At 41.2% G+C, this 20,066-nt stretch overlaps 1 protein-coding gene across 4 annotated transcripts in view; it reads right to left on the bottom strand.

Annotated features, from left to right (window-relative positions):
• ANKFN1 (ankyrin repeat and fibronectin type III domain containing 1) overlaps positions 1-20,066 on the bottom strand; it is a 119,351-nt gene that overhangs the window by 23,776 nt on the left and 75,509 nt on the right. For all 4 annotated transcript variants that reach the window (XM_027882423.1, XM_027882424.1, XM_027882425.1 and 1 more), the window contains 4 exons: positions 10,980-11,077; positions 9,659-9,749; positions 6,531-6,638; positions 29-128 (listed from right to left, as the gene is read on the bottom strand). In XM_027882423.1, coding sequence (XP_027738224.1) covers positions 29-128; positions 6,531-6,638; positions 9,659-9,749; positions 10,980-11,077 — 397 coding nt within the window. The remainder of the gene's footprint in view (positions 1-28; positions 129-6,530; positions 6,639-9,658; positions 9,750-10,979; positions 11,078-20,066) is intronic.

Genomic DNA, 20,066 nt, shown 5'->3' with positions numbered 1-20,066 from the left:
TGTCAGGAAGATAAAAGGAATGACAAACCGTTTCAGAGTCTTCACAAACTTGTTCGATGAGTGGAAAAGGTGCTTCAGGCTCCTGGAAACTGATTGCTTGCGACCAGCATTTTGTAATTTAGAACTTTCTAAAATTGAAAAAAAAGGAAACCAAACCCAGCTCTTAAATTTCAGTTAGTGCCTCATAAAGAACTTTTGTTTCTTGACCCACAATACTAAATTTCAGTCAGTGTCCATTTTTTTCCTTTCAAAAAGCAACATTTAGAAATTGCTCAAACGCATCCCTTTGACTGTGTTTTCATTACTTAGTGATACACACCAGCAAACAATTTCCTTACTTGCAGCAAACTCAGACTAGATACAACATATTTTGCTCCTAGGCAAAGTATAGCTTGAACCAGCACTGTGTACTCTTAATGGTGTGAATTTTGCAAGGGAACTCAAAAAACCCAAGAAGAGATTTGAACCGTTGAGTCAGCATTTTTGGTGTTGTGATTCTCCAGTTTCTCTCCACTTGTAGCTTAAGCTTCTAAGAATTGGTGCCCTGGCAGTCACCAAGATCACAGCATCATCAGTCTAAACTAAGGAAGAGCTCTAAGGAGACAATGAGGTCGACCTTCACCTTTCTTTGTATCACATTCAGTGCGTCTGTTTTTGCTTGGGTTTTTTTTCCCCATCACAACTTCCACTCACCTGAATTGCCTCAGAGTTTTCACAGTTACCTTTGCTCCCTAGTAATTTGGAATACAAGGAAGCTGAGACCTGCTGTGTGCCTGCCAGCACCTCTGGACCAGCTTTCTCAATTAGAAAAAAAAAATTATAAATTCAAATATTGTCCCAGTATTCTAAAAAAAAAAAAAAAAAAAAGTTGTTATATTATTATACACTGTATTCTTTTTCACTTTGGCGAATTTGACTTAATGTCTTTCCTTCTCTCATGCATGGCCTTGTAAGCCAAAGAAATACATTCCCATGGGAGTGGATCCTCACCTGTGTACCTGTGAGCAGGTTTGGAGGGGATGCCAATAGATGGCAGTCAGGGACATGCAGGATTGTATCATGCACTGTCAGTTGTCCACACGTGGCATTTGAAAAGCACTTAACACTGATTTCTTTTTGCATTGTCTTTTGCAATGTCTTTCCTGTTTAATGCTGTTGTAAGAGAAACAGCAGGAATATTTAACTAAAAATAAAAAACCAACAAAAAAAAGAGTGACAGGAAAAGAAAGGCAAAAAATGCAGCTGTGAAAGTGCATCTCAGTTTTCCAGGATCTATTTTGTTTGGATGAATCATGGATCCACGTCCAGATGGAAGTGTGAAACATTTTGAGGGACACCCTTTTCCAGTGGGAAAAAAAACATGACTCATGAAGAACCATTTGCTGAAAGCTGCTGATCATCTGCTTAGGTGTTCTCAGAGTAACTTATTTCCCACTTACCTCCAAGAATGGGAGGTGTCTGTCTGTGTCTCCCCACTGATTTCTAAGTTTGAACATTTAAAGAACATCTAAATTTGCTGCTGTCACAACCCCATCTGTGGAAGTGCTCAGCATATTTTTAAATGCTGAATAAATTTGCACCATAATTCGCACGTTGAAAGCCCCAGAAAGCAGACACATTGTTAGCAATAATTGCTGCTCTGTGGAACAGCGAGTACAAAGAGAGCAAGGTTCTGTTGGGGGTGAAATCATACAATTCAGATGTATGAGACTTATTAGATCATCAAATCCCTTGTCTTTCCAGAATATGCATGGCATATTCTCCAGTGCACCGTTCAGCTTAGTTTTAACAGACTCATCCAAATCCATGACTACTCCTTTGAAGCTACTGACCTTTGTTTTCTTTTCCTTTTAAAAATACTAATTTTGCATTTCTACCCGTAGCTCCTCAGATAACTGTTATTTTACTGTGAGCATTTTCAGTGTATTGCAGTAATGCAAACCAAATGCTACATGAGAACTCCTGTCTTCCTGTTTCCTTCTTCCAAGGTTAAGACCAATTTAGGAATATAAATTTCATTCTAATTATTTTCTTCTATATTCTCTCCATCTATATGGAGGGAGGGGAGGAGGAAATTGCTGAAGGCAAAGCAACATAATTCTGAAACTCCCAGAGACTGCAGCATTAAAATAAGAGGGCACATTACAAGTGAAATATATGTTATTGGGCTATTCAGTGGTTTGGGTTTAGTCCACAGCTTTGCAGAAGCCAACTGCAAAAGAAATAATGTAAAACTAGATGGAGACTTTAAACTCTCCTACGTTGCTGTTTGCTTTTGTTTTACAGTAACATGTGTGTAGGAGCCAGAAAACATGGAGCTGAGATTAGAGGATAATTTTGATCTGCAGGAAATGGAGCCTTGGCTGTTACTTAATTAACTAATAAATAACATAGAGTAACCTTCATAGAAAAGCACCAGTAGCAACACAGTGTGTTTATATTAATAAATGATGCAGCAATAGAGCTGTGAGCTCTTTTAATAGAAGCCTAGGAGTGAACACATAGATGAGAGAATTCCCAGTGATTAGATTTAGATCAGAAGCATTCAAACCTGGATTGAAATGAACAATTAAATAAAAGTTGTATTTGTGACATTGGCAGCCTTTCTCTTCGAAGGTAGGGTGTGCAAATGTTTCTTGCAGATTTTTATGTAAATACAACTAATACTTAAGAGCAACCTCATGGAAGAAGAAGAACAATGCCCACTGGTGCTTGTGTATATCCAGGGTCTCTAAGGAATGCGTGTTATGCTGTGCCATGTCTCTGAGGAGGAAGATTATCTGGAATTCTTTGTCCTGTCACTAGACAAGTGGATGCCTCTTCTCAAGTGGGGCAGATGGGAAGTAAATGGAATTACCTCAGTGCAAAATTATCTGAGATCTCAGCCCCCACAAGCCAGGCAGTTTGTGGAACAGCTAAGTATCTTTTGGAGTGACCCTGGACAGGGAAGCAAAGTAGCACAGGATGAACTAGATCCCACTGCAGTCCTAGTGGAGGGCATAAAGCGGGGTTTAGAGTTTTCACTTACTGTGTAACCTTATGAAATTACATTGAATGGCTGGAAACTTCCAGATGAATTCAAACTCGATTTAAAGCTGCACATTTTATGCAGTGCAGACAGCTGACACTGGGATAATGTGCATGGAGACACAGAAATTAAAGTGGCCAGACACCTCAATAGCTTGAGACCATGACAGATTCTGTGTTACCTCACCTCGAGGTGGGACGTCATTCAAAAGAAAATTCTGTATCTCATGAAGAAGCCTGACAGTCTTCTACCACTGTGTGGTATGTTTTGGATGACAAAGTCAGGCTCAACAGCTAAAATTGTAACTTCTTAAATTCCCTACCTAAACTCAGTTTATGGCTTGGTTCTCAAGTCGGCTTGTGTATATTTCACAAATAATTATAATCTAAACATGTTAAATGTCCTGGGGAATCAGAGATCCTTCTCTTTGTTAAAGGCAATTAAAACTATGTGCTCTGCTTGTGAATCAAGTTACAATTAGAACATATTTATTTCACTTCTGACTTGTCCAGTAAAATACATTTCAATTAAACTTCAGAAAGAAAATATCTGGTAAGAATTTTACTGAAGAGTTGGGTTTCTTTCTTAATGAAGCATCACACAATTACTTAATCCACTCAGAACTGTTTAGAAAAAATGAGGTACAAGAAAAAAAAATACTTAAAAATATATTTGAAGTGTTGCCAGGACATACAATTGTAGTAACTCAGTTATGATAGTCTGTAGCATGGTATTATGAAGACAAATGGATGACTGTTGTTTGTAATCATCAAGGTTTTCCAGAAGATTAAACATATGAAAGCAAAGCTTCCTAAGTAATTCCCTAGGAGATTTCATCATATCACAGAGCAGGTTCAAAAGCAACAGCTGATCTAATTCCAAAAGCTCTTAAACTCACTGTACATTCCAGTGTATTCTTCCTGGTATTTTTGTAAGCTTGTTTTCTCCAGCCCCTGCAATGCAAAGCACAGGGCAAAAGGCAGAGCCTGAATGAGCAGACCTGGGCAAAGGATCTGCCTGGAATCCGGGCAATGTCCCCTCCCAGATCCCACTGGAGCACCAGCACACGGTCTTGCCCTTCCAGCTCCTCTGTGATCAGAGGCTTTTGCCCGTGCTATCCAAGTGACCTCAGACCTTTTAGATGGATCACCTTCAGTTTTTCCACCTCCCTTGCACTCATCCTCCACTCTGCTTCAGCCAGCCCGAGCAGCACGAATGGGATATCCCACACAGGAATCACCCCGGGAACAGCTGAGGTGCCTGGACACCTCGTTTGAGTTCCATCTGTCCTCACTGGGCTTTAATTCATGCAGAGTTTGATTCTGCTCTCATTAATAAACCACAGACAAATCAGTGGTATTGAGGGATCCTCCTCAAACAATGCCCAGCTGTTCACAGACATCTCTAAACCAAATGTGGCAAACAGAGATCACAGTGTTGACATCCAGCCAGGGTTAGATGAAGGAGTTAGTAGAGGGAAGCAGGGTAAAGATAAAGGATAAATGCCTGGGCAGGTCCTCAGCCTGTGTATGACAGCATGTCTGTGCTGACTTTTATCCCTGTCAGTTGAACCATGCAGATTTACATTAATTAAGAATCTAGATCAGGCCTCTGTATTATATGAAATAGAAGCTGTTATTTGGACTTTTCAGTCTTACGCATCAGTTTATCTCAGATCCTTGACCAAAGTCCTCAGACTCCACCAAGGCTGATAAATACCAGAATCAAATTTCAGAGCCAAAGTGATGGCATAATTCTTCCTTTTCCTGCAAACTTTGTCGTGATTCCTTACCACATTAGTGAAATACAAGGGATTGACATCAGTCAGATATTTAAAGCAAGTTCCAAAGGTTCTCCTGTGATGTTGCCATCCTGATTTGTCCAAAATACACTACTGTGTGATGCTAGCATTACAAGCAACGATGAGATTTTTTAATTTGGTTGGAGACATGGCTGTAGCTCAAGCTGACTCCACATGTGGTGCTGCCCCATGAGAGCTCCCACAGCCTTTTGGGCACAGAAGAAACCGGAGCTAAATGGATTTTTTGTATTGTTATTATTTATCATTTAAGGAAAAGGAGTTAGGAAATCAACAACAGAATTTTCTGTGCTCTAGTTTGAGACTGGGGTTAATTTCTGGAGTGGTAGAATTTTATAAGAACCAGGCCCTGGTGTCAGATTCTCAAAAGGAGGGATTTTCTGCATGTTGTTTATAACTGCTTCTGTTCCGAGCCGGTATGTCAGTAAAACAATTTATACTGAGAATAGTTTCAGATGTTCCATCACTTACTCCCTGTTCACTAGGAAGATGGCAGGAAAGACCCGAGATAGGCACAAACTCCAGAAGGGAAAAGCTGTACTGTAGAAAAATGGTACACACATTATATTCTTGAATATCCTGGAAATGCTGTGTAAGAGAGAGAATGCATCATCTGTATTTGCAGTACTAAGACCACCTGCAAGTGGTAATGCTTGCATGAATTTTAATCAGGGAAACAACATTTTCTTGCAATATCTTCTTTCCCTTTCCTAGCACCGTAGATGAATCGTTTAAGTTGCTATGGTTACGATGGGTTGTGGCAGACCGTGGATCATCGTGATGGTGACATATTTGCATGTAAAGAACAAAGGCTGCATCTTTTCATTTCAGCCCGGTGATTTTAGCCCCAAGTATTTCTGCGATTTTAAATCAATTGATGCAGCTTGACACAGCAGTCATTCTAGGTGAAGAAAAATGAAAACTTCATGGTAGTTTAACTTTTCAGTTTGAAATAAGTCCCTTTGCAATGAAGCATTATTCCAGTTAGAAGTTTATTTTAAGAAAATAAATAGTACTTTTCAACAACCCGTATAGAACAGGAGTTTTTATATATGCTTTAAAAAGAATGCCAAGCTGTTGCCTTGGCTCTTGAGCTATTAAAGGCACAGTCTGTTTCTCATGAATGAAGTTTGGCTGAGATTCGAACTCTCTCCTAGTTTTGATCCATTCTATTTTGAAATGTAGCAATCTTATCTTCCCACTGCATTGTGCAAGTATTTTTCATTATGGATTGGCAGTGGCATCCACTGGAGTATTTAGTGTCTTCCATTTGGAGGCAGCCAATTCCCCTCTTTTGATCCAAACCAGTTGTTAACTTTCTAAAGTATTTCCTCTTAGAAAAAAAAAAAATAAAAGAGACATCCTTGAAACATTTCAGTGGAATCCTGTGGGAAACTAATTTGTAGGGAAAAACAAATCAATAGGTGTGTAGGGTTCAGAGGGGGAAAGGGTGTGCCTGTGTGTGTGTGTGAGTGTGTGCATTCGAGCTTTCAGATGTTTTCATCCAACTAATTTCAAGGGTTAAGAGCAAGATAGTGTGCTAAAGTGATTCCAGATGGGCCAATATTAATATCTTTCTTTTCCTGATGAATGAGAAGGTATGACCTAGTTAGAAAACTGCTAAAATTACAGGCGCCACAGAGGCTTCAGCTGGTGCCCTACCACAGAGATATTTATCCTTACCTCTGCAATTATAGTGCTGATGAGCTGCTCGAACCTGCTGAAGGAGGCGTTCCAGGGCCTCAGTGTGTCCCCTGTGCCGAGCTTCTCTTCCACTGCAGTCTTTCCAGTCTATTGAACAAAGGAAATAAACAGAAATGAAACACAAAGGTGCAGGAGAAGGTCTAAAAATATTTTCTTGCCTCTGGTCCTCCTTGGCTTTAGAGGAGTTTTACGTCTCGGCAGGCAGGAGGAGTTGTTTTCAACCCTGCAGTTGTTACTCGCACACCGAGTTTTCTTTGCCTTGTGCCAGCTGGGTAATTAATCATAATGATTATTAACAAAGAGCTCCCAACCAGCTCTGAGAAGCTCCTGTAGTGCCTGACTAGACAACAACTATTTCTCTTCAGGACATGAATGGGCTCTGTTGCTGCAGCCAGAGCTGCTCTCAGCCTGTCCCAACACTCAGCCCCTCACTAAGATCACACTTCTGCTCCTTCTGCCTCTTTTTTTAGACATTGGGAGGCTTTAGGCACTCGACTCCAGTTTGTAGGAAACAGCAAAGTGGGGAATGAACATCTTCCCACACCCAGAGCTTGCTCTGTAGCCAGAGGAACATGTTCCGTGTAAAATCACTTCAGATCTGCTCCGGCAGCGGCCTGAAGGAACGCTGGCAGTGCCTGCCCTGGAGCCCTCGGGCTGCTCAGCACTGCACTCCTGAGGCAAAAAGCTGCGGTTTCTGTCCCACAAACCTACAACCTCCAACAGACTTTGTTTCCACTCCTTTGCTGCTAGTGACTGTCTCAATCTCGATTTTAAAAACCAAACTTATCACAAAAAGGAGGAAAAAACTGTGTGCGTCAGAGAGGAGCTTTTTAATTCCAGACTTGGCTATTTTCATACTTTGATTATAAAGAGAAAAGAGTATTGCACTCGTTTCCTGACCCAAAGTAATGGTGAATCAAGGTATTAAGAGATCTGTCTGCACAGGAGACACGCTTCCATCTTGCTGGCACAGAGGCCACGTACGTACTCACAGCCACCAACAGTTTGCTCACTCACTAAATATACAGATGGAGTTTCTAGTGCAAGTTTGGAGTCAAACATTCCTTCCAATGGGCTCACTATGCCAGGGATATAAATACCTATTTATTTACATTTAGTAGCAGCTAGAGTAAGCCCCTGAAAGACTGGAAAGAGAAGATATTTGCTATCCCTGTAGCCTGTGGGCAGTGCGACAGCTGCAGAGGGGCTGTCCCCTGTGTTGTGGGCTGTTGCAGAGATCCAGGGACAGCTGCATTTATTGCTCTGTGTGGGGATAATGTCCTTGGATCTCCTTTGAGCAGCCAAGAGGGACCAACTGGAACTCACCAATCTCAAGTGCTTTGGTGCCATGAAACTGGGGTTTCTTATGATTTCTCTATCCCAGTGCCTTCCGAACTTTTTGAACCTCCAGATTGCTGACTACCTTAAAAATGACACGCAAATCAGTTTCCCTCATTGTCCATCTCTCACCTGCTAATGAATAAGCCTAGAAATCTGCTATCATTTCATAGAGTGGCTGCACAATGTTGGTCACCACCTTCCAGGCTGCTCCTGTGGTGGGGGGGAAACAGGAGGACGGTGGCAAGTGTTCACTGATACACAGACACATCTCCAAGGATGTCACAAGCCTTTGATGCTCTCGGATGGATCAGCATTAGGCCCTGAAGCTTTTATTTCCCTTGTACAGACTCCTGGCTGCTGTTACAGACAACTCTGTAGAGTATTAATGTATTCACATTTCAGTTTTAGCTTAGGGCTGTGTTTTGTTATGCAGCACTGGTGTAATGTCAGATTGCTGCCATCTTGCCAAGCACAAATCTGCTGGTTTTCAAAACCAGTGGTGGAGGCAGTCACAGGGTAAAGTTCTGAACTTACTCCATAACTGCAGTGGTAAATAACATCTTGTCTCTCTGATGCAAAATTCATATCATACAGTGCTGAAGACCTAAATGCAACCCATTTTGCCAGGAGTGTCCCTTCTCTGGGGATATTTAGCTGGATAACTTGCAGCTACTGTAAGAGAGCCTGTCCCCCAGCTGATGTAAATCTGTGGTTTTTGGGGCCAGTCCTGTGTGGTTACACCTGGCTGTAGTCAAGGTAATTGCACATCACTGAATTGTTCTGTTGTCCACACAGAGACTTGTCCCGTGATTGGTCTCAGAGTGTTTCTTTAGCCTAATTCTGGTATTATTCTGCAGCAAAAAAGAGCAAAATTGAAGCAAAATGGGCCAATGGTACGGCAAGAGCCTTGTTTATCCAACGCTCTCCATTATGACTACTGAGAGTAGGTCCAGCTTGCTGTATTTTCTCACATTAGCATGCAAGGTTATTAAATTAGCCTAATAAACACTAGTGTTAATGCAATAAAAGGAAAAGTCTCACTTTACTGCATTAATCAATACAAGGGGAGCTGTAATACACTGAGCCAGTTTGGCAGGGAACACCGAGTCTGCAAAAGCAACTCACAATACAATGTGATTATAATAGATTAAAAATTACAAATGACAAATCACAGTCCTAATGGAGTCTGAGAAAACCTGTCAGAGGTTGGAAGGGGAAGAAAGGCTTTTGGACATTTCTGGAACATTTCAGTGCTTACAGGCTAGATCCTGTCAACATATGTGTCCACACTAGAGTATTTGACATACAGGATGCTGGAAGAATGGTCCTGTGACTGGGATCTGCAATGCTGCAAGGCAGAATACAAAATTACACGAGATTCATGTAAGTGTTTCGCTTGCAGCAGCTCAGATTCAGGTTTTGGTCCATTCCTGCACTGAAAAATGAAGTTCCAACCACCAGAACTCTGTTAAGAGAAGTAAAAGTCAAAATATTTCTCATTTTTTTGAAGTGTCAATGACTAAACAACAATCTTTCTGTCGAAGGACTGGAGAAGAATAAAAGCTAGGACATAAATATAAATATCACATAAATAGGCAATTATTTTGCTCATTTTTGGGAGAGATTTATTTATTTCTCTCCTAGAGGATGGGAAAATTATATCATGAACTCCAAGATATTTGTCCTTTTCCATTCTTTGAGAAGGAGGAAGTTCTTACAAAGCAACATCACCAGTCAAACTAGGAGGGCAGAGAAACTCAACCTACTTGAAGGAGAAGCATATTCAGGAGTAGATTTCCTTGGAGGTCCCCATCCTCTCATGTTGTACGCTGAAACATGGACATAATACCTCTGGCCCTGCAAATGGAAAACAGCTGGAGTCAGAACTATCACTGAATTCAAAACCTTGGCTGTAATAAGTGCAAAACAGCCCCTCAAGTAGGTATTTTCTTTGAGAGACTTAAATAGGTTTAGTAACTTAAATGCACCATGACAGATTGAAACAGCAAAGATTCGAGGGCAGATGATCTGCTCGGGGTTATCAGAACACAACAATCCCAGCTGACAAAACCACAGTCTCTTGTGCCAAATCTGAACCCTGGGAATTCTGACAATCAGACTTGAGAGCAGGAACTCCCCTTTCCCCTTTTGTATTTAACAGAGCCTTCTCTGCCAGCGCAACAATGGAAGAAGCTTCATTTGGCTGCCACTAAAATCAGTCAGACCTTTATCACTGATTTGGATGCATAAATCTAGGCCAGTGGAGAGCACTTCTGGAGGCTTAACTTTCAATTTAAATATGTTACCTACTTTGGAGAGTATAGACAAGCATATGATAGGCACTGATCTTAACATGTACCTCTGGAAGTGGCTGTGCAGGCTGCCTTGATTTTAACTTAAGTGCAATTACTCTGTTTGGTTGCTAGAAAATGAGAAACAGAGAGTAAATGCATATTGTGGCTCAGCTCCCTTCTGGGTTGGCCCCTCTGGTGCTGTTTCTGGTGGGAATACTTGCATTTTGAGAGGCTTTGTTTTCATCAAGTATTTTGGGAATCAAAATTCATTTGTACAAATGGCACTGAAAGTAGGAAAAAGACTTTCAGACACATGGTCAAAATGATTCTGCTTAAGAATCCATACCAATAGTCATCAATTTTCTCCATGGCTCACCCAGCTCTGATCAGTATAAAACAGATATACAAAGATAAATAACAAAAATTAAAATGATTTCCACCAACATGTGTCTTCCCTGAAAAGGAGAAGAGGAAGAGTTGTTATTTTAGGTATTGGTCATCAGAATCAGGACTAGACCTCTCAAGAGCTTTTTATCTGCATTAAGGTTATCCCTTGATCCAGAAAACAGCAGCTTTCACTCCAGTCTTTTCTGATTTCCCCTGTCAGTGATAACTCATGGAATGGTTCATGCTGAACTGTCTATTCCTTTGTCACTTTTGGATTATGGATACCAGACATATTTTGCTTAATCACTGGAATGTGTTGATCCAAGAAAGGCACTGCAATGATTACCAACAGACAGGGATGCAAAATTATCCACCTTTGAATCACTGGGGCTGTCAAGGCACTTACTGTTCTGAGACCAGTGATGGAGCACCTCAAAGACTGAAGATTATCCAAGATTATTTCACCAGCCAAAGGAGAAAAGTCTTCTGAAGAGCTCCATTCCACTAGGAAACAAATGGCAGGAGAAAATCAATTCAGATACCAGTGCAAGCAAAGAAGTCAAAGTACCCGAGTCACTCACAGGTTAGCTTTCTCTCCTGGCAGTTTCCCAGTCCATGTGGATACTAAAAGTCGTGTTTAATGTTTAGCAAAACTTTACACAGTAGTTAAATTATATCTCTGTGTATGGGAGACAAAAGCAAAATATTGTCCAAAAGCTTTTCAGGAAAGAATGCTTAGAAATAGACTGCAATACAAATTACCTGCAACCAACATTTGCCCTCACTTAAACTATTTCCTTTTAAAGAAAGAGAAGTAGTGCAAAAGAGAAGGTAGAAGACTTGGGCCTGTTAATGCCATTTGGCAATTTATACACCCAAACCAACAAAAAGCACTGGTTTGCATTGGATCTGCATGGGCAGAGAATTCTTTTTGCTCCACAGGTCCACAAAACTTTCATCACCTCTGCTTGGCTAATTTGGATAGAAAAATCCTCCTTGGACTAGACCTGACACTCACTGGAGCCTCAGCTTTGGTTTCAGTGGGTTCTGGCTCTGCTGTCCAGGCCTGATGTTCCTGTGGTCACTGAAATTACACAGCTCCACAAGGACCAATTAAGCTGTGTCCACTTTTGGAGGGAATTAAGAGGTGCTGGGCTGACAGATCCCTCCCATCTGCCCTGCAGCCTGAATTACAATGGGCACCTTCACCAAAGTGCTCCTGTCACTCCTACTCCTCCTCCAGGGTTTATGGAATTAGTGGTCCTGCTCTCTGTGCTCTTCCTCAGTACTTGCAAAAATTATTGTGCACATAAAACAGTATCAGAACATGAGAAACTCTTGGATGATTGGAAAAAATAAAGAATATATGCAAGTGGGGAACTGATGGCTGCAGGTGGAAAACCAGCCTTTTTTGTTAAATTATTCTTTATTAATGACAGATGCCATGATTAGAGGTAAGGTTGATCCTGGAGTGACACCTCTGGGATTTAGTGACTTGTATCTTCAGAGCCAAACTTCCAGGAAAACCTGTCAAAACCTTTGTGAAATTAATCTCTTGAATTATTCTGCAGTAGGAATTGGGAGATCTCATTAATATCCTGGATTTACACCAAAGCAGAGAATTCAACACAAAGATTTCCTTTTAAGATTTACAGAATAATTCTTGGATACTCTATTTGCATATTCATTGGTATTGGAGTCAATAATTTAGAATAGATCAGAGGATATAGGTATTCTAATTTCAACATGGGGAATTTTCATCTTCTGGCAGTGTCATACTAGTATTTTCATATTAAAAGAAAACTGCTTGAGAGAATTTTCTGCTCAGCATATACAGCATTTAACTGCCAACACATTCTTTCCAAAATAGCCAAGTATCAATAGCACAACTCATTTTTCCCTTCTCCCCTAGTAGCTCCTTGTCTGTGATTGCAGTTTGTGAATGCCCAGCATGATCTGCAACATTTTTGTGTTTGCTGCAATGAAAAGAATATTGGTTTTGTCTATTGTCTTTCAACTTTTTTCACTGTGTATTTCTTTAGTTTTCCATGGGCTTTAAATAGCTAATTGCTGCCACCTTTAGTGGCAGCTATCTCTGTACATTGATACGAAAATATAGAGACTGTTATGGTACCATACTGCAGGGTTTTGTTGACAACCTAATTATAGGAATACTTTTATGTAACATTGAATTTGGTTACCTGTCAGAGTTTCCATTGTAAACCGTGATTTTCAGGGTTTCAAACTCCACTTGCAGTAAATCACTGCAGACACTCTACACATGCTGCAAACTTAGACATGTTTTCTGTTTTCCAGAAGGATAAACCAGAAGGAGAAACCCTGTTCAAACTGCTGAACATGACAACAGCTCGGAGTCACTTCCCTCACCACTTTTCTTATCAAAGATTCGTGTTGGGCGAGACAGAGTCACTTGAGAGAGATTCTGCCAACAAATCCTGCCTTCATTGGAATCCCCAGGCACACCTGAGTGTCCCACTCCACGTGAGGGGCAGTGGGAGGGTCACACTTCAGGCAGCACAAAACAAAAGCCAAGGATGAAAGAAGTGGCTTTAAGCTGCTTCTGAGCTTCCCAAATTTGTACCTGTTCTATGGACTGGAGACTGCCCAAACATGAGCTGGTAGTTCAAGAGGCATATTTAAATTTGGGAGGCTTTCACAAATGAACGTTGCAGCCCTGTTCTTGATGTGGGTCTGCTTCTCAACCCTTCCACTTGATTAGGCATTTAGAGAGGGCTCCAGTGTTTAGGGATCCTGACACACTGCCTGAGGAGGAGTTAACTCACCTAAACAGGATTGCAAACATGTGACCAGCTGGAACACCAGGATACTGGTATTGGGACTACCAACAGCATGGCAGCCTGTTCTCAGAAATAATCAAGGACCACTGAGTTCAGAGAGAGCAGCTGAGCTTCCAAGGGGAGAACAGGCAGACTCAGCTCTAAAGCCACCTCGGGGACAGCGGGGAGGGGGGTTTGTGATGGTAAATCCCAAATCTGCTCTGATGTTCCAGGCCAAACTGCTGCCCCAACTCATGTTGGTAGTGAACCCCCACGTGCAGGGTGAGTGCCCTCACCCCCTTGCTGGGTGACACCCATCTCCTGGTCCTTTGAAGGAAAACTTCTCCCTGCTTCTCCTGTCCCAGGTGCTGCGGGTGCCACCCCTGTGGGTGCCCCCCGACCCCCTCACCCAGCCCAGCCTTCCCTGGCTGCCCAGCTGTGCTTCTCATTACACAGCCAGGACTGCCAGCATTTTGCACTCACTTTATTTTAGCTTACCCTGTGGTGGCTGAGACCCCTGGAACTGAAAACACAGGAATACGATTTTAGCCTGTGGATCAGGTTATGGTTATCATTATGATTGAGAACCCCCCCTTTTAAAGGATATTTACCTAACAAGATGGTGTATCCAAAGTTACTCAAAACTTAATTTTCAAATATATTTATTTAAAAACCTCACTTTTGGAAAAAAACCCGTCCCCCAGTTTCAATAAAAATTTCCATAACTGAAAAATAAATATTTTTTCAACAGCTGTGTTGGAATAGTGCCTTCTTTTTCCCCTCATTTCAAAGTATATCTGTTGTAAAGAAACTCATAACAAATTCTGGAATTTTTTTGCTTACTTTTGATTTTAACAAACTTTATTCCCCCCGTGATTTTTAATGATTCAAGTGAGAAGAAGATGACATGATATAGGTTTAAAGAAATGAAAATCAGCTGAAGTAATTTATCACTTAAGTTTATATCTCCTGCTGTGCATTGACAGATTTCAGCTTTCTGCCATAATGGCCATCTAAAAATAATACATAATATTCTGCTGTACTCGTTCCCTGGGTTATAAAGGTCTTAGAAGGATGTGGATACCACTGTTCCTATTCTAGAGATGGGAAAATGAAGGAAGCAGAGGTGGAGCATCTTCTAGGCCCCAAAACAAGGGGCAAAATCCCATGACCTCTGTTTGCATGTTTTAGGCCAGTGTTGCCCCCACTCCCACTTTGGCTCTGTGGGATATATAAAGATATTCCTGGTACCAATACCAAGCCCCACATAAATGGTCTTGCGGTTAACCTGGATCTGAAAATGAGATAATTTGTGCATAGCAACCCATCAGGAAGATTTAGCTACTTCTTTGCCCTCTTTGTGGGAGCGCTGGGAGACAGCTCTGGCAGCAAACAGGAATCACCAACCATTTGTGTCACGCTGAAGGACTTGGGACTTTAAGAGAGAACAAAAGGCTGCCTCACCTCAGCACGTAAATGCTGAATATAAACACGCTCGAGTGGAGAAACCCGAGGATGAAGAGGGTCCTTTATAAGAGCCCAGGAACAGGAGCTGGTCTTGTAGACTGCACCAACTGTGCTGTAAAGGACCTGAAAGCTGTTGGGTGAATTAAGGATGGAGCATGTTCCAGTCCTGTTCTGAACACCCCAAAGGGCTGCTTTGTTGTGAACGCTGAATGTCTTTGCTGTTGCGGCTTTCCATCTGACACTTCATGTTATGTCAGAGCAGGGGTTTTTTGTGTGTTTAATATATTGGTGACTATGTGTTTTAATGAAGGTGCCCTGTATTCCAGAGCTAGCAAATGCACGATGTGTTGCTGCGGTCGCCAAGATAAGTAGTAATTTTTAAATAAACAGCAGTATAAACAGTTACATAAAACTCATGTAAATTGCTGGCACATAATTTTAGACTGGCTTAAGTTATGTAACTCACTTCTGGCCAAGTTTTTTTTTTTTTTTTCTTTTTTAATACTCAATTCAGGCAGTTTAAAATAAAGGGAGAGGTTTATTTTCACCTGTTTCTTTCCCACTCACTATCTTTCTGTTGTACTGAGCACGTCATAAACAGCTTAATAGAGAGATGGACGGACAGACAAAAGGCAAAGGGAAGGCACAAAACACCTCCTGACCCTATTGTGGATTTATTCAGGAAAACACCTTCTCCTGAGTCAAGTAAATAGCCCAGCCACAGTAGAATTTGTCACTTCTCTTGATGTTTGTTTTTGCTCACACTTAAATCACTCACTGAATTGCTGAGTAGATCAGTTAGACCAGGGGACATGAGCTCTGTTGCTACTTGTTGTGGTCTACAGAACAGTGTATGGAGTTGGGATTCTGGGTTCTGTTCTTGCATTCTGACTTGCTGTGTGACCTTGGGCAAAGAATGATGCCACTGTGGCTTTTAACACAGGCTAAAGTAGCAAAGATTCTGTCTCCTTCCTCTCCTCCCCCTGTCCAGGCCCTGGGCTGAAGGATAAGGTGATCTTGGTTTGTGTTTCCAAGGGCCTCCAAACAGATAATTCTGTTGTTCATGAGCTGCCTTTGAAATGTAAAACTGAAAGAGGGGCACCACCAGAAACCACTTCACACCAACCTTTTCTGCCTGATGATCTTTAAGAAATAATTTTAATAGTTGACACTCATGATGTCTTAGCAGCTGGATTTAAGGACATTAAACACGGGCATTTGTGTGCATAAAATCAGGGTGAAAGAACCTAAGCAATATTTAGAAGTATAGAACAAGTGAAGAGAACTGAACACCAGTGAAGAGCAGGAATCTGCTGGTGTAGAGCATCAGCAGCTCAGATGGAGAACATTGCAGTATTTGGTCAGCTCCTCCTTGGTGCCTTCAACTGTTCTTTCTAGCTGATTTAAGGAAGGAGCCCATTTTTTTCAAATTTGAGTTACCAGGCTCTGTTCATGCCTCTCTCATGTTTGGAAATCCTCCAAAGAACGACAGGAGAAAGACAAGTCATCCCAGGGAGTACTGACAGGGATCCCAGCACAATGCTTCCATCAGGAAAAAGCAAATGTTTGGCACTGAGGAGTTTGTGCAAACACAGACATTAAAGCAGAGTAGTCACGGCCTGGGACTAGGATTTCTAGGCACTGTTTAAATTAAAACCTGAGCTTCTAACTGCTCTCAACACTTGTGTCCATTATTCTGGATTTTATGTATTATTTCAGTTATTCCTGCACACTTATTGAAGAGGAGTGAAAAAAGATGCAGACAAACAGCTCTGTGCCCACCTGAGGTAAACAAAGCACTGCTGGGGTGTAGTGGGAAAGAGCTACGGGTGGGTTTAAGGGCCTCTTATCAGAACAACAGTCAGAGCAGTGCCAGGAAGAGCACCAAGAAAAGCATTCCTAGACTATTCCTAGAGAGCACATCTTCATTTGAAACTTCCATGGCTATAAATCTCCATGAGACTTGTTTCAGAGATTTTTTTTTTTTTTTAATAATCAAATACTTTATTTGCAGTAAATCTTCTTCCCAACAGCTGTGGGCTCCTTTAGGTTTTACGCCCGCTAATAATAACCCCTGATGTTAAATAACCTTTCTTGTGGCCCTGTTTCTGGATGTTCCTTTGACCTGGGCCAGAACACTCTATTTTATGTCTTGACGTTTATGGGAACCATTCTGACAGCAGGCTGGGTGCCAAAGACACATCTTTGCTTGATCACAGTTTCACTGGTTCATCTTATAGCAAATCTACATTATATAAATGATTTATAAGATACTATTTTTATTGCTTTTTAATAAAATTCTCACCAAGAGAAAATTAAAAAGAATTATTGACCTTTTTTTCTCAAGTATTTGATTAGTGTTTTCTAAATCCTAGCAATTCTTTATCTGTTTGCAATAAGGTCAGCTATTCCAGTACAAAAAGAAGGAACTTTTTTTCCTCTCTGTCAGTGAAAATGGCATTTCTTCCTGACATTTTATAAATAACTAAGAAAATGTGCCATGTGGGTGCACATTGCCTTCCAAAGTGGGCCAGTGGTTAAAAAGCTACAATGGATTATCATAACAGCCAAGATTTGTTTCTCAGCCCTGCAATGACAAACATATCCCACTCTGGCTGTGGAGAGGAAAGTGGGAGAAAATATGTTTTAGAAGAGGGATTGGAGAATAAATGGGGTTCTTATGCAAAAGCTTCACATCCTAGAAAAGCTTGGCTTGGATTCTGCAAATTTCCCCTCCCAGTGGGTGCATTTGACTCCTGTAATCTGTGCAGCCAAAGCCAGTGGGGAAGTTTCTGGACCTAAGGGCTACTTGTTTGTGAGAGGCACACATGGGTTAGGCCCAGCTTCTTCTCAAAACATGACATTAAAATCTAATTAATAATGAGCAGTTGGGAAAATGCAAACAAAAAAAGTAATCTGTCACAATGTAGGAGGCAAAGCAGAGCAGTGCACAGCGTGGTGAGCAGAGGAAGGAAATAAAGACACTAATTCAAGTAATCTGTGTAATGGGATTCCACTCCTTTTCCTCTGGTTCTCCTGTGATATAAAGAGGGACTTTGCTACATGGATGTTAATTAATCATATTTAGGGCTTTTATTTCTTTATAAACTAATCCCTACAGTAACTTAAAGAGCTTTCACCTTTCCCTAGCAGTGCAGCCAGGAGTTGCAGGCAAAATAGCCTTGATTTGGGGATCTTTTACTTAATTTAGTTTATTGCCAATTAACACAGACTTCTAATCATTCACTCAGAGTGAAAAGAAATAAAACATAATTAAATTAACATTCGATTGAACACCTTTGCACCACCTTTCCCAGGCTAAACTGAAGCCAAACATCTCTCCTCCTCCTTTTCTACTGTCAACCTCCCTTGTCTCCACACTGGGGTTACACTCAGTGATGGGGTTTTCCATCACATTTCGATGTAGCCAGGCCAGTTGTGACCTGCACCTGGCATCTCCTGACCTCCTCCCACCCCCGTGGCCCGTGGCTACTGAAAGCTGCCATGTATGCCCAGCACTCAGGCGTGAGCTCCTCGTGTGCTGAGAGGGAACTCATGTGAGAACCAGCTGGGGGGTTCATTAGGAAGTTAAATGGGTGCTGATGCATGGGATGATTGGGTGCTCATTCACAAGCTGAGGGGCTGGTCGTGCATGAACTCACTGGGCACTCGTGCAGGAAAGCAAGAAACCCTGCAATTTGTGCTCAGTACACAAGGTAAGAGCATGTAGCAGATCCAAAGGCCTCATTCCAAATTTATATTCATGTATCAGTTCTGTGGGTCAGATCTAATTACTAGAATAATGTCAGGTTTTAGAGGCAAACTGACTAAATTTAGACGTTTTATGCTTGTAAATGGCCCAGAAAAGTCCATGATGGACCAGAGAAGAGTTAAGGTGGAGCAGTGAGCAGGGAAACTTTGCCTCAAACCCTTTGAAGAGATTCTGGTTTTGTTTCAGTCTTCAGTGAGGAAACATTCCCAAATCCGTGAATCAAAAGATCTCCTAAATCAGGATCCTCCTTCAAGACAGAAGCTGAAGGTCTTGAGTCCCAGTCCTGCCATGGACCAAAAGGAATTCCCCTCTCCTGGAACATTCAGCCACATGCAAACCATTTTAAAAAATACTTATTCATTTTGGTAAGTCAAAGCAAATGTCAAAGGCAAAGCAATGTCTACAATTCAACAACATCATGATATGAGCCTTTTTCCTCAGACACCAAGGCAGACAAAAGCAGAGCCTGCATGTCTGGGTTTTCTCAGGGCCATTCATCCTGAGCTGCTGTTCAAAATCCTTATAAAACACAAAGCAGGAAGAAAGAATGATTCAACCGAGTAAGCAGTGTCTGATTAAGTACATTAGTTAATTACACCATCATCTGATATGTGATCTGTGTCCAAAGGTGATTTTAAATACGTAGCAAACTTAAAAAATAGGAGTTTTTAAATTTTATTTTAAGTCCAGCACATACTACAGACATTGAGAGGAGCTAGAAATAGAAAGGTTTGTTTTAACTTTTATGCATTTCTGTACTTGCTAGGCATAAAAATAGAATTCAAATTGCACAGTCCTGTTAGCTACCAAAATGTAACGTGCAAATAAAGTGCCCAGGAGACCTAATAAAATACCATAAATGAACTACTGTAAAAAATATCAGACCACACCTATTCAGCAGGATAAATTCAAATGTCTTACAAAGAAATGTATTCTCTTCTCTTTTTATGGAGCAAGAACTGTTTTGAGAAAAGAAAGAATGAGCTTCAAAATATACAGAGAAACTTTGAATAATAAGTGAAAAGGGTTTCAAGACCAAGTTAGTGCAGAATGATACTCAGTTCCACCACAGACTGGAACAGGATCAAGCAGTGACACAGCATCTACTCAGAGAGACACAGAGAAAAAAGCATCATGTTTTCCAAACATGAAATGTCAGCTTTTGATGGATAAATCAAATGCATAATTACAAAACACGTGGTATGTGCTGTTTCTAGGGACTCACAGGGACAAGCAGAAGCCCATGCAAAATGATGAGATTATTTGGTTGTGAAAGGATTACCCCTGAGAATAAAACATGCAGAATCCCACAGAATTTCTAGATAGCTTTTGTAAAATCTTTGAGGTTTTTCACACTGAAATTTTCAATGGAAATTTTCCGTTTACACGGTGAGAAGTCAACTGAGAAGCTCAGATACAGGTTTGTTTTGAGCTACAGAGCAGATCTCAGGCCCAG

This window comes from Empidonax traillii, unplaced genomic scaffold (genome assembly GCF_003031625.1).
Source record: "Empidonax traillii isolate 1590-97213 ecotype Southwest subspecies unplaced genomic scaffold, ASM303162v1 scaffold105:size1093405, whole genome shotgun sequence".
Taxonomy (NCBI): domain Eukaryota; kingdom Metazoa; phylum Chordata; class Aves; order Passeriformes; family Tyrannidae; genus Empidonax; species Empidonax traillii.
This window is presented reverse-complemented; position numbering and strand designations above follow the sequence as displayed.